This window comes from Lepidochelys kempii, chromosome 23, assembly GCF_965140285.1.
Source record: "Lepidochelys kempii isolate rLepKem1 chromosome 23, rLepKem1.hap1, whole genome shotgun sequence".
In the NCBI taxonomy this organism is placed as follows: Eukaryota; Metazoa; Chordata; order Testudines; family Cheloniidae; genus Lepidochelys; species Lepidochelys kempii.
Genome location: NC_136402.1, coordinates 19,288,384 through 19,304,357, shown reverse-complemented (window position 1 = coordinate 19,304,357; position 15,974 = coordinate 19,288,384). Strand labels below are relative to the sequence as shown.

Below are 15,974 nucleotides of genomic sequence, written 5' to 3'. Positions count from 1 at the left end.
AAGGAAGGGAGTGGCATTAAATCAGAGGCCAGTCGCCATTCGTGCACAGTGCCCATGCCCCCACAGCCTGTCGAGGCATGTCTTGCTGCCCACCCCCACCACAAAGGCACCGGATGCCCCTGATCCCCACCCCTGGTGGAAACCAAACACAGCCAAGCAGGACCCGTTCTCCCTTTATTTGTGACTGAGCTGCTTTTTCAGAAGCCCCCCTAGAGTTCTCTACTTGCCCCCCATCGTGCCCACTCCCCCAGCTACATTATATCTGGCCCCGTTTACCCCCGGCGTCTGGGCTACACTACAGCGTTAGGTCAACCCAAGGCCACTTATATCGACCTAACTGAAAGTGTCAACACTGAACTTTGGCTCCTGCTGACGTAACCACCCCACTACACCGACTGTGATCACTGCAGCAGCTTCATGCAGGGTGGTGGCAGCCTGAGCCCCCAGGTTGCTGCAGAGGACTGTGGGTTCCGCTCCTGTCCGCACCCCACCTCGGAGCCAGCCAGGCAGGGATGGTTCAACCCCCACGGCTGACCCAGCATGGCACAACTCCCTCTGGGGGTCAGGGAGCAAACAGAGGGCTCTGACATGCGGCTGTCCCGCAGACCACAGTGTCTGTCACCCTGCAGGGCTCTTGGTTTCCACTGATGGGCGAGGGCACAGCCCTCTCACAGGACGCAGCTCCAAGCAGCCCCTAAACCAGGCCCATCTTCTGCTCGATGCCCCGGGCAAACAGGTGGATGAGCTGCCCATGCACCCTGTGGACAAAAGACGGCATCAGCAGGACAACCTGGAAAGTGGGAGTGTCAGAAATGGGAGGAAATGTAATAGCGCACAGGGACAGGTCCTGCACTCAGAGACAAGCACTGAGGCTTTTTGCTACAAGTTGGGGCCTGACCGGTTGGAAGCAGCAGAAGAGAAAGACCTGTTTTTCTTTACATGGGAGATCACTGGATGACTATGAGCTGCCAATGTGACGTGGCTGTGAACGGCTAATGCGATCCTAGGCTGCAGAGAAGGGTAGCACTGGAAGGGACCTCAAGAAGTCACCTAGTCCCAGTCCCTGCACTCAAGGTAGCACTGTGTAATAGCTAGACAGGGGGTCATCTAACCTGTTCTCAAAACCCTCCAGTGAGAGGCCACAGCCTCCCTAGGCAATTTGTTCCCATGTTTAGCCACCCTGACCTTTTAGGAAAAACTTCCTAATGTCCAACCTAAACTGCCCTGGCTGCAATTCAAGCCCATTGCTTCTTGTCCTACCCTCAGAGATCCAGGAGAATCCCTCCCTCCCCGTTATGACAACTTTTTATGTAACTGAAAACTGTTCTCATGTCCCCCCCTCAATCTTCTCTTCTCCATGCTTCAGTCTTCCCTTATCAGGCCATGTTTTCTAGCCCTTGGATCAGTTCTGTTGCTCTCTGGACTGTCTCCACTTTGCCTACATCTCTCCTGAAATGTGGGGCCCAGCACTGGACACAGTCCTGCAGCGGAGGCCTTGTCAGCATGGAGTGGAAAGAAGAATTACTGCTTGTGTCTTGCTTACAACAATCCTAGAGGGCAGAAAGGGACCAAACTCCCACAATCCTTTGGGAAGCTCCCATAATGCTATGGGGGGAAGCCCTGCATGCTATTGTCAAGTGGCTTTCACACCATGTGCGGGAGGGCATGGACATGGCTGCTCTGGAGCATTTCCTCCTCCCCCTGCTGCAGGCCTTCCCCCCATGGGGTTATGGACACTCACCTGACACTGATGTCAGCATGGGGCAGGGTCTCCCCATCACAGCTCCAGGAGCTCAGTGGCTGCTCCCCCCAGCACAGCCCCTGTAGAAGCCCCTTCCACCCCCTGCAGCCAGGTCGCTCCCTCTCCTCGCTGTCCTCCAGCTGCTTGGGGGTAAAGCGCAGGGCCCGCACCCGGTGTACGCTCACAAAGGGCAGGTCAAACTGCAGAGGGAAGAGGGGAGTTGGACTGAGTGAGAGGCCTGGGCAAGGACCTAGCTCCAGGGGCCTCTCCCTGTCCCTCCTGGGGGTCATGACCCAGCCTTGCTGGGAGGGACTGCCCCATCCCCCACAGTGGGGGTTAGCTGCTCCCCTGATGCTGGAGCCCCCGGGGGCTGGACCCAGAATGGATCCGGCAGTGACTGCTGGAGCCTGCCCTCCTCCCACTCAGCGTTCCCACACCCCAACCTGCTGCTTACTGACCCCATGGACCATGTTCCCACCATCTCCCTTCCCCATGGCTGTGACTCCAGGCCTGCTCATCCTCCTCATGCCACCGGGCCTGGCCCATGACCCCTTCCTGGGCCCTGGGAGTCCACATATGCCCTGGGTCTGGCCCACCCCCCCACCTGGTCCCGATGGTCCATGTGTCGACTCAGGTGACGCAGGAAGCCCAGAGCTGAGCACTCGCGCACCAGGATGAGGTCGGCTGTGCCGTCGGCCAGGTGGGCGCTGGGCGAAAGGCCGTCAGGGCTCTTGGGGCAGGCGCTGCTCATGCAGGTCAAGTTAATGGCCAGAAAACGGCCCTGCTCCCGCTGCCACTCACTGACTGGGGGAGAGACACCGTTACTCCCAGTCTCCCTGCCCCAACCCCCCACATCCCTCCACCACTTGCTGGCTGGGGGAGAGACACCGTTACCCTGGTCCCCCTGCCACTTGCTGTTTTGGGGGCAGTTTAAATCCCAGATTGACACTCCCCCTCCTGGCCTTTTGGGTATCATTTATTATAGCATGACTGCAGGGGAGTCTAGTGGGTGACAGCAGAGGGGGGAGGGAGTCAGAGCCAGGACTCCTGGGTTCTCCCCCGGCTCTGGGAAGGGAGTGGGGTCAGTTGGGTTAGGGTGTGGGGGGCTGGACACTAGGAGTCCTCTCCCCAGCTCTGCTGGTGCCTGTGGCTCTGGGCCCATCTCAGCCTCCTTTTGTTGCATGTCATTGCAGGAGCCCCCAGGCTGACCTGGGTTTACAAGAGCTAGTCAGGGTGTCCCCGGCTGCTCCTGCGGCCCCAGCTGGCTTGTTAGTGCAAGGGGCGGGGACACCTGTTCTGTGCTCAGCTCACCTGCAGCCCCAGTGCTTTCCTGCTGTGGCAGCTTCTCCTCCTCGCTCCTCCCCAGGAGCTGGTGACTGGACTCGGAGCAGACAAGGCAGCTACAATGGAAGAGGTTGTTATAGCAAGTGTCCAGGGCCCCAGCCCCTCCACAGGGCTCAGAGCCATCCTGTAGGCACTGGGGGAGCTGCCTCAGGTGTGACTAATGCTGCCTGAGTCTGCAGAGAGCCTGAGCCCATCACTCTGAGTTTGTGGGGGGAAGCTGCTCCAAGTATGACTGACTGCCTGAGCCAATCACTGTAAGGGGGAAGGAGCTGCTTGAACATTTAATGAATGCAGACTGGTTTGTGGGTGGGATACAAAGTCACCCCCCCCCCAACCTCCGAGCCTCAAAATGCTCTGGGCTGCCACTGCTGGCAGGAGCATGGGGTTCCCCCCCATTCCCTGAGGGGCATGAGGCCCTGGATTGACAACCCCTTCCCATGGGATCCAGTCCCACCCCAATGGGCCAGCAGCCTACCTGCAGCCCCCCCCCCACCTTGCAGCCCCTCCCACAGGACACCAGCCTCCCCACCCCATCCTGCAGCTCCCCCATGCTCCCTCTGCTCTGCAGACCCCAGGCCAGCAGCCCCCCCACCTACCGCCTGCAGCCCCTCCCACAGGCCAGCAGCCGCCACCTACCCTGCCCTGCAGCGCGTCTGGTCCCGGGGATTGGCCTCAGTGCCCCCTGCCGTCAGGAACTCTACGGTGCCCTCATAGCTGCGGTTACACAGCACGGCCTTGAACCCTGTGTGGGGCGGGGGGGGGAGGGTTCAAGGCTCCACGTGGCCTGCTCCAGTCAAAAGACTGTTTCCCACACACAAACCCATGGAGCCCTCCTTGAGGCTTGTTCCTTCCCTGCCCCCCAGACATGCCACCCCCTCTCCTCTGGCAGTCTTGGTCTGCCTAGGCCCTCCCAGTGCATGCCCTGTGGGCAGCGACCGCCCCATGGTGCATCTCAGGCCCGGCTCCTTCTGCCCCATCTCCCGGTCAGTCCCCAGGTTCCCAGATGGGTGAGGGAACCCCCTGAGCCCATCCCTCCCCCCCATGTCCTTTCTGGGGCAGGGGCTCCCTCTCCAGTCCCCACCCTCTGTTTGGCTGGGGGACCCCTGGCCTCTCCCTCACTGGGGTCCCCACACTCCCCAGGCCTGCCACACCCTCTGGGTCCCCTGGCACCTGAGAAGTCATAGCGCATCGGGCCCATCCAGCGGTGCCGCTCACTGTCGCTCACCACATCCCCATAGAAGCCGTAGCCCACCAGCGAGACCGCATACCGCAGCAGCCGCTCATGGTGGTGGACACTGCACACGTCCAGGGGCTGGCTGTCCCCTGGGGCAGAGAGGGGCCCGGACACCTGAATACACAGAGTCCTGCCTCTCCTCCACCCCCACACCCCCGCAGCTCTACTCCACCAACCTCCCACTCCCTTCCCAGAGCTGGAGAGAGAACCCAGGAGTCCTGGCTCCCAGACACCTGCCCCCAGACCCACCAGCCCCCACTCCCCTCTCAGGGCCATCAGAGAACCCAGGAGTCCAGGCTCCCAGCCCACCCCTCCCCCCGCCTCGCTCTGACCCACCAGACCCCACTCCAATCCCAGGTGAACAAATAGGACCCAGGTGTCCTGTACCGATGATGATGTGCAGGGCAGAGGTGACGGGGTCATTGGTCCCCACCGTGGCGAAGCAGATGCAGTCCGTGGAGCCTGGGTTGGGAGAACGGAGTGAGTCGTCCCCTGGGACCTGCTGAGCTGTTACCCCTTGCAGGCTCCACAGCCCCACACCCAGACCCTCTTCCGCCCCCTACCTGTCCCCAGTGCCCTCCCTCTGACCAGCTCCCCCCATCCTCCACCCCCACCCTGTTGCCCATCTCCCCCGTGTCCGCTATCTCCACCAGCCCCTGCCCCCCACAGCTTCCCCCACAACCCCTCCACTCCACCGCCTCTTCCACCCCCCACCTGTCCCCAGTGATCTCCCTCCGACCAGCTCCCCCCGTCCTCCACCCCCACCCTGCTGCCCACCTCCCCACTGTCCTCTAACTCCACTGGCCCCTGCCCCCCTGGACCTCTGCCCCCCACTTCCCTGCTCCCCCCCCCAGCCCCTCTCTCTCCTCCGATGCACACCTGCAGGGATGATGCCGATGCGGAGTCTGGGGGGCAGGAGTGTGGCCGCAGGGTTGTCCTCAGGAATCCCAGCCTTCCTCTGTGTCCGGGAGATGAGTGCATGCATCAGCTCGTTAAACGTCCCATCACCCCCGACGCAAACCAGCCTGGGAGGCAGAGACCTAGGGGTTAGTGGGGCTGGGGGGGGCTGCCCAGGGGGTACGTGAAGTGTATGGGGGGGTTAATGGAGCTGCCCCATCCTAGGGTTGGGTGGTGGGGCAGGGTAAAGGGGTCTCTCACCCATCCAGGTCGCCCAGGTCTTGCTGCAGGATGAGCTCTCTGGCCTCGTGGGGTCGCTGGGTCTCTGTGGGGAGATGGGGGGGTGAGTGAGCAGAGAGGGTATTGGGTGGGGGTGGGAGTGGGAGGGAGTCAGGGGGCACTTGGAAGTGTTGCAGGGGTGGGAATTGCTCATGGGGCAGAGGTGGGAGGGGGCAGCACAGCGCGATGATGTGCGGTGGTCACTCAAGAGGGGGGATATGTAGGGGGTTTCAGAGGAAGGGGGCAGCATGGTGGAGTTGGCCAAGGATGGGGAGGGAGGGGCTGTCATAAAATGGGAATTTTCTATATTATTTTTATGAACCCTATCCATGCCTCAGTTTCCCCTGTGCATGGTTGAGTTACCCGGTGGGTGGGAAAGGACTGTGAGGGCTCAGGGCAGATTCAGAGACATTGTGGTGAATGTCACCTCACTGCCAGAGACTAAATGGGTCTGAGGCTGGCCACTGATCAATGTATAAATCCTTGAGGACACAAGCAAATTCTTGGAGCCTGGATCCATGGCTGGCTGTTAGCCAGGATGGCCATGGCCGCAGCCCCCTGCTCTGGGTGTCCCTGAGCCGCTGACAGCTGGATGCCAGGACTGGACGCAGGGGATGGATCACACAATAAACCCCCGGCTCTGTCCATCCCTCTGGAGCACCTGGCACAGGCCACGGTCAGCAGACAGGACATGGGGCTAGCTTGACCATTGGTCTGACCCAGCCTGGACGTTATTATGTTCTGTCCTCATCAGTCCCACTGTGCGGCCAAGTCTCTAGCAGGCGTCTGTCCTGGCAGCCTCACTGGGCCGAGCTCCCTGTGTGAATCTGGAAGGCTGGAGCCCCGAGGCTCGGTCCAAGCAGAGGAGGAGGCCATGTGTACTCCGAAGGAAGAGAGACCTCAGGAGGGTCTGGCACACTGAGGGGTCCTTCCCAGAGACTGTTCTCAAGCTGGGGGCATAGCATCGACCCTATAGGTCTGTGACTGGGGGTCACTCAGTGGGAGGGGGCAGCACAGGATAATATAGGGAGATGTTGGGTGGGCACTCACCTATGACTTCTGTCTGGATCCCTGCCAGGGCAAAAAGCCCGGCCACCCGGTCCCGGTAAATCTCACCCGCGCGGCACCGCCCCCCCACGGGATTCACAAAGACCAGAAGCTTCCTGGGGCGTGTGACACCTGCCGGGGGAGCAGAGAGAGCATCACCTCAGGTCACAAGTTCCTGGGGGGGTGCATGATGGAGTGGGGGTGCTCCTGGGGCACAGGTTCTTACCCCCCACCCCACCGTAGGGATGCCCCAACCCACCATCCCCTCCAGGGACACCCTCGCCCGGAGCGGCTGCTATGGGTCCAGCACAGGATGCTGGCACCCAGCCCCAGGGAGAGGGTCACAGCTCCCTCTGCCCATCATGGGGTGGGGTCCCCCAGCACTGCTGACCCCAGCAGTAGGAAATAACCAGAGTGCTGTGATCCCCAGGGACCCTCTGGCTCCACAGCCTGGTCTGGTGCCTCCTCCCCAAGGCTACTGACTAGTACCCCCCACTGCTGCCCTCCTTACTGACCGCCCCCCAGTGCTGACCAGTCCCCCCCAGTATGAACCAGTCTCCCCTGCCTTACTGACCAGTATCCCGCCAGTACTGACTGCCCCCCCCCCAGTACTGACCATGCAGCTGGATGCTCCGCTGCAGGGCATCGACCCAGCGTGGGGCCAGTCCCGAGCCAGGGGCCACAGTGAACTCCAGGGAGCCCAGGCTCCAGCGCTGTCGCTTCTCCCGCTGCACGAAGAAAACTGGGGGGAACGAGAGCCGGGGGGTCAGAGCCCAGGGGCAAGGCTGTGACCCCCACAGAGCAGCTGTCCTGCGGATGGGGAGTCAGTCACTCCCATTAGTCTCTGACCCCCACACACCCCCGTTTCCATTGCTCTGAACTGCCTCATCCCATCCTGTCCCACTGCCAGTACCTGCCCTGCAAACTCATTTCTGCTGTCCAGCCCTACCCCCAAACCCATCTGCCTGGAGCTGTCCCCAAACCCATCTCCACTGCCCAACCCTGCCACCAAACCCATCTCCTCTGCTGGGTCCTGTCCCCCAAACCCATCTCCTCTGCCCAGCCCTGTCCCCCAAACCCATCTCCTCTTCCTGGAGCTGTCCCCCAAACCCATCTCCACTGCCCAGCCCTGCCACCAAACCCATCTCCTCTGCCCAGCCCAGCCCCCAAACCCATCTGCCTGGAGCTGTCCCCCAAACCCATCTCCACTGCCCAACCCTGCCACCAAACCCATCTCCTCTGCCGGATCCTGTCCCCCAAACTCATCTCGGCTGCCCAACCCTGCCACCCAAACCCATCTCTGCTGCCTGTCCCTGTCCCCCAGTCCATCTCGGCTGCTCAACCCTGCCACCAAACCCATCTCCTCTGCCGGGTCTTGTCCCCCAAACCCATCTGCCTGGAGCTGTCCCCCAAACCTATCTCCTCTGCCCAACCCTGCCCCCCAAACCCGTCTCTGCTGCCTGTCCCTGTCCCCCAATCCATCTCCTCTGCCGGGTCCTGACCCCCAAACCCATCTCGGCTGCCCAACCCTGACCCCCAAACCCATCTCGGCTGCCCAACCCTGACCCCCAAACCCATCTTGGCTGCCCAACCCTTCCACCCAAACCCACCTCCGCTGCCTGGCACCGCCACCTCATCAGTTGCTGACGTCTCAGATGCTTCAAATACAGCCTCTCCCCCACACCCTCAGCCCCTTCCCCAGAGGGTCCTGGGGCAAGGGATGCCCCACAGCCCCCCCCCCTTGCCACCTGACTCACCTGTGAACTGGTTTCCCTCCACTGTGGGGGGGGAGCCAGACCCGCCCAGCTGCACCCCGACCATCTCGGTGATAGGGATGCAGAAGCTTTGGCCTGCGAGGGAACAGGAGAGGGGTTAGCACAGGACTCCTGGGTTCTATCCTGGCTCTGGGAGGGGAGTGGGGTCTGGTGGGTTAGAGCAGGGGGGGCTGGGAGCCAGGACACCTGGGTTCTCTCCCTGGCTCTGGGTGGGGAGTGGGGTCTAGTGCTTAGGGCCCAGGGGTCAGTGATCCTCCCTCCCTCAGCCCAGGGAAGGGGGGAAAGGTGTGCCAGGCATCTGTGTGCAGGGTGTGCATGGAGCTGTTGCCAGACCAGGCCCTGGGGCAGCCCTGACCAGCCCAACCAGTCGCGCCACTCGCTGACCCAGCTCAGCTGCTGCGGGGCAGGAGGGGTGGTGGGACCGGATGTGCTCAGGAGCATGACGCTCTGTCAAATCTCCCTGGGCACATACTAATCATGCTGTGCTGTCCCAGACGCTGCTGCTCTGGGGCCTTAGACCCCAGAGCCCCAAGGCATTCCCACCTCAGCTGGCTTGTGTTCCGTTCCCCTAGCATATCTGCCTGACTCAACAGGACACCTGGGTTCTCGCCCCAGCTCTGGGAGGGGAGTGGGGTCTGGTGGGTTAGAGCAGGGGTGGGGGTTTAGAAGCCAGGACTCCTGGGTTCTCCCCAGCTCTGGGAGGGGAGTGGGGTTCAGAAGGTTAGACAGAGGGGGCTGGAAACCAGGACTCCTGGGTTCTCCCCCCGGCTCTGGAAGGGAAGGGGAGTCTGGTGGGTCAGAGCGGCGAAACTGGGTGTTAGGACTTCTGGGTTCTATATGGACCCTCTCGCTGATAACATAATACAAATTGAACCAAAATTCTGATCATTAACAGACGCATGTCCTCCCCAGACCCTCGACCCCAGGAAAGACCCTCACCTGCTGGGAAATCAGAGGAAAGCTCAAATTCGCTCACCTCCCCAGAAACAAGTATTGTGTGAAAATCAGGACCAGCAGGGGCGGGAATAGGGTCCTGTATAGGACAAAACTCCTAATATCAGGATGGGGGGGGGGTCACACTACTCAGGAACTCTTTCTGCAACCAGCATCCCATTTCCCCCCCAACCCCACCCCCATGCCCAACCCAACCTGCCACAATTCAGGATGATTTGGCTTTCGGGTGGGTTGTTGCAGAAACTGCAGCTGCCGATTCACTGGGTAATAAATGCCAGCCCATCCCTGGTGCTTGGGTTCCCTTGGGGAATCGCTTAATTACAGGAGTGTTTTAAAATATGCAGCTAGGCAATTAACCCCCAGTTCTCCTCGTTCGGCCTAAGGGAGAATTTGCGACACCCGGATGCACGCTGCGATACCAGCGCTGCTGCGTGAACCCCTGAGGTCAGAGCCAAACCCACAGGCATCGAAACTACAGTGCCAGAAATAGGAGACATTTTGATCCTGAGGTCACCAACTCCAGCCGCAGGGAATGGGGCACTGGGCCTTTCCCAGCAATGTCACAGAGCTGGCCTCTCTCTGGGCTGGGCGGGGGATGCAGAAACTTTCCCCCCAGGGTCCCAGGCTAGGGAGAGAGAAGACCATTGCTAGTACAACTAACAGCTGGCTGGATGTTTCAATGCAGCTGAACACCAGGTCAGTCATACAGGCTCAACAGATACAGAGGCGCTTAGAACAGGAGGGAACAGATGTCAGATAGGCAGTGGGACTGTGATTCTAGAGAGGCCTGGGCGGGTCCCGGCAGATACCAACTGAACCTGAGTGCCCGCTGTGCTCCCACGGTTAACCATGCAATGAATATCTAGCTACACAAACTACCAAGGGAAGTGGCAGACCATGGCTTCGGATAACGACTGGCTGCCTTTCTGGAAGCTGCTACACTTTTAACTAAACACAGGGCTGCTTCAGACGCAGACAAGTCATTGGTCTAGCCCAGGGTGCTCTGAGCTGGGTGAACCCTTGGGATGGGCTGAGTTCACATGTGTTTGTGAGGTTTTAGCACACACCATAGCTGTAAGAAATGCTTCAGGGACCACTTCTAAAACAAGGCCTAATCTTCATTTAGGGATCTGGGGCAAAAATTGGGGATTGGTCCTGCTTTGAGCTGGGGGTTGGACTAGATGACCTCCTGAGCTCCCTTCCAACCCTGATATTCTATGATTCTGCCCCGAAACCTGCATCTTGTGAGGGGAGGGGGCTTGTTTTGCTGATGTGTGGCTGAGGGAAAGGAGAACCTGCTGATTCAAACTGGGAACAAAAAGAGGGGGACAGAGACAAACAGCAAGAAAGCCTGCGAGCAGAGCATGATGCTGGAAAAAGGGTCTAGTGGCTAACGAGGCTGGGGCTGCAAACTAAGGAACAGCTCGCTTTGTTCCTGGTCTCTCCTGTGTTTGGAGAAGCAGGACTTTATTTACAAGGAATGAACAAACAAGACTGCTTGAAAGGCAATACGGACTCCAACAGGAACCTCCCCCAGGACCCAAACTGACCAGCCACTCAGGGCGAAAAGGAGTAACTGGGACCTGGGTACAAATGGGGCACTAGTGATAGGAGCGGGGGAGGTGGCACCTCTGCAAGCGGCATTGGTGAGCCCGAGCCTGGATAGCATGCCCAGTTCTGGTGTCCACACTTCAAAGGGCTGCTGATAAATTGGGAAGGGTTCAGGAAAGAGTGACAAGGATGGTCTGAGGGCTGGAAAAGCTGCTTTTCAGTGAGAAGCTGTTTTATCAAAGGGCAGGTCTCCCCTGAAAGCACGGCATCAGGAGAAAGCGTAGTTAATCTGCTCCCCGAGAGACACTCTGGTGACACAGCACTGACTGCAGGGGGTGAGGTGGGTGTCACAGCAGGCTTGTCAAGCCCCTGAGCAACACAGTTATACCCATCTAGGGCTGTGGTGCTGACCAGGTCTCAGGCACTTTTTTCACCCCCGCCCCACCCCCACCCCCCAGTGTCTAAGCACCTCACGCTCTGTAATGTCACAGCACCCCAGGGTGCAGGTACAACTGTGCCCCCCAACAAACTCAGTGACGTGGCCACGTCACACCAACCACGGTCAGCAGAGCCCAGACACCCACAGGGCTGGCCCATCCTCCTCCTCTCACTGAAGGCTCCCTTTATACGAGGCCTTAGCCAAGAGACTAAGCGGTAACATAATCACCAACTGCAAATACCTAATGTGGCCCAAAGCTTCTGACAGCAGCAGCTGGCTCTTTGCTGACGGGCTGGGTGGTGGGGGCTGGAAGAACAGGAATGAGACATGAGCAAGACTGGTCTGTCCGGATGAGGGGATACGGGGCCTTTCCCGCCAGGGTCAGGACCCTCTGAGTTAGGTGTCTGGCCTGGTTTAGACAATAACTAGGTCTCCCCTTCCCAAGGCAGTGCCCTGCTCACTGGCGTGGGGCTGGTTCAGTCTCTCCTACTGAAGCTATTTCTCTTGCTACAAACAAATGTTCTTTGGCACACAGCTGGCCTGTGACTGGCTCTATGGCTTCTTGGGATTGGCCATAGAGCCAGGAGATCAGACTGGCTGGGTCTAGTCCCTGGGTCTAAAGACTGTTTTACTGCAGTTCACGCCATGGATCAACTTCACCCAGAGACTGAAAACACCCTGCCCTAGCATCCCTCAGAGCCAGGGGGTAGAGTGGGACCCCAGCTAGGCTCACGGCCCCCTCCTCAGAGGACGGTTTTATCCTCGGGCTCAGCTTTGGCAGGGAAGCCACACCCCAACCTCTCTTACAGCCTGGACGGGAGTGCAACTGTGCCAGTCCTTGCACTGAGGCGGGCAGAGGTTTGACCCTCATTCTCCCACACCCCAGGGGAGTGCTCTGACCACTAGGCTGCCAGGCAGCTCTGGTGCCCAGCTCCGTTCCCTGGCCAAGGAGCTTGCGGGCCTATCTGCGGGCTGTGAAGAGGCTGCAGGCTACTGATGAGGCTAGATGGCTGCTTAGGAGACAGTGCTGAGCATGGGAGGGTGGTATCTCGGTGCCCCTGCCCCGGAGGGCTGAGGGGCTTGCACTGTGGAGTTTGTTTACTGCTCAGCATGGCTGATAGAATTGGTACCCCAATTCCCTGCAGAGGCTGCAGCACAGCCAAAGCCCCCAGTGCTTTTGTGACCCTGGTATGAAGGCACGAGCCCTGTCCACCCTGCTGCGTCTACACATTGTTATGATGAGTATTGTGGTGCCTCACATGGACCACGGCCACATTGTACTAGGCACTGCATAGAACAAAGAGACATAATCTGAATTAACTCTCAGGTGTAGATAAACCTGCAGATTAAGATAGGGTGTGAATTTAAAGTACAACAGCTATTCCTGATTAAGTCTGTGTGTGGATGCTGACATTCCAGAACAGGAGTGCCTAGTTTCTGTTTCCTCTTACTCCACCTTTGAACAGGAGAAGGAAGGCACTGTCGGCTACACTTGTGAGCGCATTAAAGCAGGCCTGGGCACCCTAGCTCACTCCCCGTCCACACTGCCAAGGCGCATAGAGTGCTCTGGCTCCACGGCTAGAGCGCTCCTTGTACTCCACCTGGCAAGATTAACTGATCAGCCTCCGGAAACGTCCCATAATCCCCTTAAGTCAAGTGACCACTCTTCTCATTGTTTTTGAATTGCTGCAGGAATGTGTCTATGCCCCTGACAGCTGGCTGCTTGAAGCAAGCCCTTACTGTGGAATGCAGTGTGTGAGAGAAGGAGGTGGGGGGAGGGGGGTCTGCTGCTGTCTGAACTTACAAGACAGCATGCTGACATGCTCTCAGCCCCCCAAAAACCCACTCTCTCCCACCCCACATACACACAACACACTCCCTGTCACACTCCACACCCCATCCCCCATTTGAAAAGCACGTTGCAGCCACTTGCATGCTGGAATAGCTGCCCATAATGCACCGCTCCCAAAGCCACTGCAAGTGCCGCAAATGTGGCCACGCCAGTGCACTGTGGACAGACTGCAGCGCTTTCCCTGCTGCGCTCTGCGAAGGCTGGTTTAACTCAAAGCGCTCTACATCTGCAAGTGTAGCCATGCCCTTAGTGTCATGTACAGGGAGTGACTGCACTTCAAATTCACACCCTAGCTATGTTGTAGGATTGTGGAAGGGACTTCAAAAGGTCATCTAGTCCAGCCCCGCATGCTGAGGAAGGACCAGGGAAACCCAGATCATCCCTGACAGGGGTTTGTCCAGACTGTGCTGAAACCTCTCATGATGGGGATTCCTCAGCCTCCCTGGTAAGATGATTCTAGAGCTGAACAACTCTGAGAGTTAGAAAGTGTTTTCCTAAAATCTAACCTTCATCTCCCTTGTTGCAGGTTAAGCCCGTCACTTCTTGTCCCTGAGTCCATTGACGGTAAGAAACGTCTTACTAATTGCCCTGTGTAGACATGGCCTTACATTCACACCTGCCCTTAATTCGGATTAACCTTCAAGTGTAGACAAACCTTTTAGGAGTAGCTTGTTGCTGGCTAGTTTAGGCCATGTCCACACGAGCACTTTTGTTGGTATAACTTATGTGACTCAGGGGATGTGAAAAAAACAACCTTTCTGAACAACATAAATTGCACCGACAGAAGTGCTGGTGTGGACAATGCTGTGTGGGCAGGAAACACTCTCCTGACACCAGAGCTAGTACCACTTGTTGGGGGTGGTTTGATGAGGCCGACAGGAGAGCGCTCTCCCGCCAGCACAGAGCAGCTACAGTGGAGACCTTAGAGCTGTGCCGCTGTAAGGTCTCTAGTGCAGACATGGCCTCTGTGAAGAAGGGCGCAGTGGTTTGGAGATTTTGGTGCAACTGGTTCAATTCTCATTGCTCTGCCATGGCCGCCCCAGCCTGTCTGCATCTCCGCTGCCCTGCTAGGCAATGGAGCTGGTGGTATTTCCCTCACAGAGGTGGGGGAGGATGGCAAACACTTTGAGAGACACTGATGCGAAGCGCTACACTAGTTTGTTCTGTGGGAATGGATTTGTCTGCCCATGGGGTTAATCAGGAATGCTGATTCCAGAACAGCTTGTCCTGGGTAACCTAGCACAGGCCAGTCAACCCTAACCCACAGTGTCTGACCCCGGCCTGACCTCCTTCAAGGCACAGGAAGGGTTCCTGCTCTGCCAACAAGCTGCCCTGGTTAATGGTTAATTACCAGAGGAAATCACACCCATGGAGAAGGAGGTCATTTATCTGCACGAAAGCACAGGGCAAATATTATCGAATAACTTGGGGTAGGAGGCAGTGGACCTGGCCTTTCCCTGGAGGCCTGTGGCCCCACTGATTAGATCCCAGTAGTGCCCAGTTGTTTTGCCCCAAGCACACACAGAATCTGTGCTGCACATCTGGCCTACAGGGCTCTCTTTGCCTAGCTGTACAGGGGAATATTGCCCTTGGAGAAGGGGCCTGATACCCCATCCCAGACTCCCACACCAATGGGAGGGGGTGTTTCCGCACATGTGCTGGGCAGCGCTGGCCCTGTGTGATGGAAGGGACATGGAGTGGGGCACAGACAAGCCTGACCCGGATCTCCTGTTCTCTGCCCGTGGCACACAGCAGCTAAGCCCCTGAGGATGGAATTGCTCAATTTAGGGAGATTTGGTCACATTAGATAATAAATCACAACTGGCTCATTAGGGGCCCTCGCCATAGCTCCCCCCACCCCCATGGTGCCAGGTGCTAGACACAGAATAATCTGTCCAATGCCCCGCCAGCCTCTGCCCTCGGACGGGCACCCCTCTCAGCAAAGGCTTCTGGGCAATGGGTGCAGACATAATAAGCGTCATGGTGGGGTCTGATGGGTGATGGTGATCCTGGGTGAGGGGCACTCAGAAAACTGTCTCCCCCCACCCCCGGGTCCTGTGGGATCTCCCCTGGGTCATCACTGGATCAGCCCCCACCCCAGGGCCCGTGGCAGGTGCGAGGGGGGGAGCAGTTCCCAAGGACAATTCTCTCCTGGTGAGGCACCTGCCCCTGAGGAATTAAAGGACCCCGTCTCAGCGGGACGATGGCAGCAAAACCTGGGGCAGGGATACACAGCGTCCCCTTGGCTAACCTCCCTCAGTGCACAAGGCATGAATGGAACCCAGGAGTCCTGAGTGCCCCTCCCCCCGACTTGAGAATAGAACCCAGGAGCCCTAGACACCTCCACTCCCTCCTGGAGCTGCGGAAAGGACCTATCTCCCCCCGCCGCCGCCCCGAGGTCCCCGGACTCACCAGCGGCGCCCGGACGGCTCAGTGGCTCCGGGGTCCCCAGCAGGAACTCACCCCCTGGGGGCAGCGAGACGCGGAATCGGCCGCGCGGAGTGCGCAGCAGGGAGAGGTGGAAGGGGTCTCCCATGGCGGGGAGGGATGGGTCGGGGGTCGGGGTAGCCATCACGGGTCAATTCGGTTCTAGGAGGGTTCAGGGCTACAGCTGTCAGACAGGATCGGGTCCGGGTCCACGGGCAGGGGCGTCCGGTTCCGGGAGATCGGATCCGGGTTCGGGTCCACGGGCACTAGAGGGTCTGGCGAAGGCGCTGCAGCTGGATCCCGGCTCCAGGTGTTTTAACCTGCGGGAGGTGCGGGCTGCTCCCGGGGCGGGGAAACCGGAGAGACCCGCCCTCGGCTAGCCTTGGGACAGGACGGGAACCTCCAGGCTCCTTCAGCCCCCCCAGCCCGGACCC

General features: G+C 59.0%; 1 protein-coding gene across 2 annotated transcripts; it reads right to left on the bottom strand.

The window, feature by feature from the left end:
• Nucleotides 1–130: 130 nt before the first annotated feature.
• LOC140902172 (ceramide kinase) lies at nucleotides 131–15,974 on the bottom strand. Of its 2 annotated transcripts, XM_073321949.2 has the most exons (13): nucleotides 15,526–15,974; nucleotides 8,300–8,392; nucleotides 7,159–7,284; nucleotides 6,546–6,674; nucleotides 5,478–5,541; nucleotides 5,199–5,344; nucleotides 4,707–4,781; nucleotides 4,256–4,408; nucleotides 3,722–3,827; nucleotides 3,053–3,141; nucleotides 2,346–2,545; nucleotides 1,742–1,941; nucleotides 131–758 (listed from the first exon to the last, which is right to left on the bottom strand). In XM_073321949.2, exons 1-13 carry the CDS (start codon nucleotides 15,683–15,685, stop codon nucleotides 695–697), a joined length of 1,605 nt encoding a protein of 534 aa, XP_073178050.1. In that variant the 5' UTR covers nucleotides 15,686–15,974; the 3' UTR covers nucleotides 131–694. The 2 variants fall into 2 exon arrangements, with proteins under 2 accessions (XP_073178050.1, XP_073178052.1); XM_073321951.2 differs by lacking the exon at nucleotides 4,256–4,408 and having other exon boundaries at nucleotides 15,526–15,973.

Bases quoted from the DNA above. Each gene is read 5' to 3' on its own strand.
- LOC140902172 (XM_073321949.2), bottom strand. From the start codon at position 15,685: ATGGCTACCCCGACCCCCGACCCATCCCTCCCCGCCATGGGAGACCCC. The intron at 7,285-8,299 runs GTGAGTCAGGTG...CGTTCCCCCCAG, and splicing joins GGAGGGAAACCAGTTCACAG to TTTTCTTCGTGCAGCGGGAG. The intron at 3,828-4,255 runs GTGCCAGGGGAC...CGCCCCACACAG, and splicing joins GATGCGCTATGACTTCTCAG to GGTTCAAGGCCGTGCTGTGT.